General features: G+C 55.7%; 1 protein-coding gene across 1 annotated transcript; it reads left to right on the top strand.

Annotated features, from left to right (window-relative positions):
* Positions 1 to 234: 234 nt before the first annotated feature.
* On the top strand, positions 235 to 1,203 carry LOC107073567 (uncharacterized). The gene is made up of 2 exons (XM_015334261.2): positions 235 to 246; positions 298 to 1,203. Exons 1-2 carry the CDS (start codon positions 235 to 237, stop codon positions 1,201 to 1,203), a joined length of 918 nt encoding a protein of 305 aa, XP_015189747.2.
* Positions 1,204 to 1,899: the final 696 nt, after the last annotated feature.

Below are 1,899 nucleotides of genomic sequence, written 5' to 3'. Positions count from 1 at the left end.
CTTCGGCAAACCGCCTTTGAGGCTATACACGGTCTCGCCCACCCCGGTGTCCGTGCCACGGTACGTGACATCTCGCAGCAGTTCGTCTGGCCCGGTCTTCGCAAGGACGTCACCGTCTGGACACGCGCCTGTCTTCCGTGCCAGCGCTCGAAAGTTTCCAGGCACAATCGTTCCGCGCTCTCTCGCTTTCAAGCTACGAAGAGCTGCTTCGAGCATGTTCACGTCGACATCATCATGCTGTCACAGGTAAAGAATTACCGCTACTGCTTAACTATGATCGACCGTTTTACCAGATAGCCAGCAGCTGTTCCGCTCGAGGACATACGGGCAGAGACCGTCGCTAAGGCTTTCACGTCGGCATGGATCGCGGACAAAGGATGCCAGTTCACGATCACATTCGACCAGGGCACTCAGTTCGAGTCTTCTCTCTTTGCTGCACTTGCTCAAGCCTCGGGAACCACGAGGATCTGGACGACGCCTCATCACCCGCAAGCTAACGGCATGATCGAGAGATTTCATCGCACGCTCAAATCGGCGCTTACGTGCGCCCCGGCTTCTTGGCCTGACGCACTTCCACTCGTGCTTCTCGGCCTTCCGAACGCCTTCAAAGAGGACCTTCAGGCTTCGCCAGCGGAGATGGTTTTCAGCACGCCGCTGAGGATCCCCGGCGCTCTCTTCGCGCCGTGCAGCTCGCCTGTCGACCACACCTCCTTCATCAGCCGTCTTCGGTCCCTCATGGGAGCCCTGAGGGCCACGCCGGCTTCTGACCACTCTCGACGTCGTCCCTTCTTCTTCAAAGACTTGCGGACATGTACGCACTTCTTTCTACGAGTGGACACCGTCAGAAGACCGCTTGAGCAGCCTTACAGCGTACCAAATCGGGTCCTTCGCCGCATAAATGACAAGGTCTACGCCATCGAGGTCAACGGCTCGGAACGGACTGTCTCAACGGACGCCTTAAAACCAGCGTACCTCGACACATTTGACGCGCTAGCGCAGACATCTGCTCCTGCTTCGTCGTCTTCTCGTCCTACGGCTGCTCCTAGACCTCCACCTACGGTGCAGACCTCGCCTTCGACCTCCAGACCTGTCATCAGCTCGCCACCAGCATCTTCAACCACCGCCACTCGGTCACCTCCGGCGACCTCCAGCAACGGACAACTTCGGAAACGTCATCGACCGAACATCCTCCGGAGAACCTAGTCTTCCGTTCGCCTCCGGCGTCCGGTCCAGAGGAGGGAGTGACTGTGGCGTCCCGCACCTTCTCGGTGCTGACACCTCTCTATCGATTCGTCAAGCTGCGGCGTTTCTCACCAGGACGGTGCTGACACCTTCCTGTACACCGGCACCAACCTTCGCAGGTCCCTAGCAGCCGCCGGAAATTCGCGCGTCCGGTGGTGGCAAAATCTGTCCGGCCACGTAGCCGGTCCAGGAGGTGGCAGCGCCGGATTGGCTGAAGCTTGTGGAGTTACTTCGTCCCGAGATTCTGATTGGCGGATCAACGTGGCGTGATCTCGGCGCGTCGTCCTCCACCCCCCGATGATCTAGGATTCAGCGGAAGCTAAATCGATATCGATCATTATCGTGCGGTTAGTTGAATCAGACAGTCGACACTTTTGCTTTTTTACGTTATTAATTATCATTATCTTCCTGTTCTCAGTTTTGTGTCTTTCGTTCTGTGTGTTTTTCTCTCTATTTATCATCAAATTATTTCTCTGAGGTCACTAGTGACAAAAAGGAGTTTTCCTCTGGTCGTTGACCGACGTTGGTGATTGGTTTATTCAGTGGTCAGTAACTAGCTACGCGGCGTGGCCTCTGGAAAAATTTCCACATTGGTATGGGCAAGACAGAGCTAAACAAATTGCAGATAGCGCAAAACCGAGCGATGCGTGGAATTTT

This window comes from Polistes dominula, unplaced genomic scaffold (assembly GCF_049000335.1).
Source record: "Polistes dominula isolate Pdom_NZ unplaced genomic scaffold, Pdom_raw_medaka contig_17, whole genome shotgun sequence".
Taxonomy (NCBI): domain Eukaryota; kingdom Metazoa; phylum Arthropoda; class Insecta; order Hymenoptera; family Vespidae; genus Polistes; species Polistes dominula.
The sequence above is the reverse complement of the archived record's forward strand: the minus strand, read 5'-3'. Positions and strand labels throughout refer to the sequence as shown.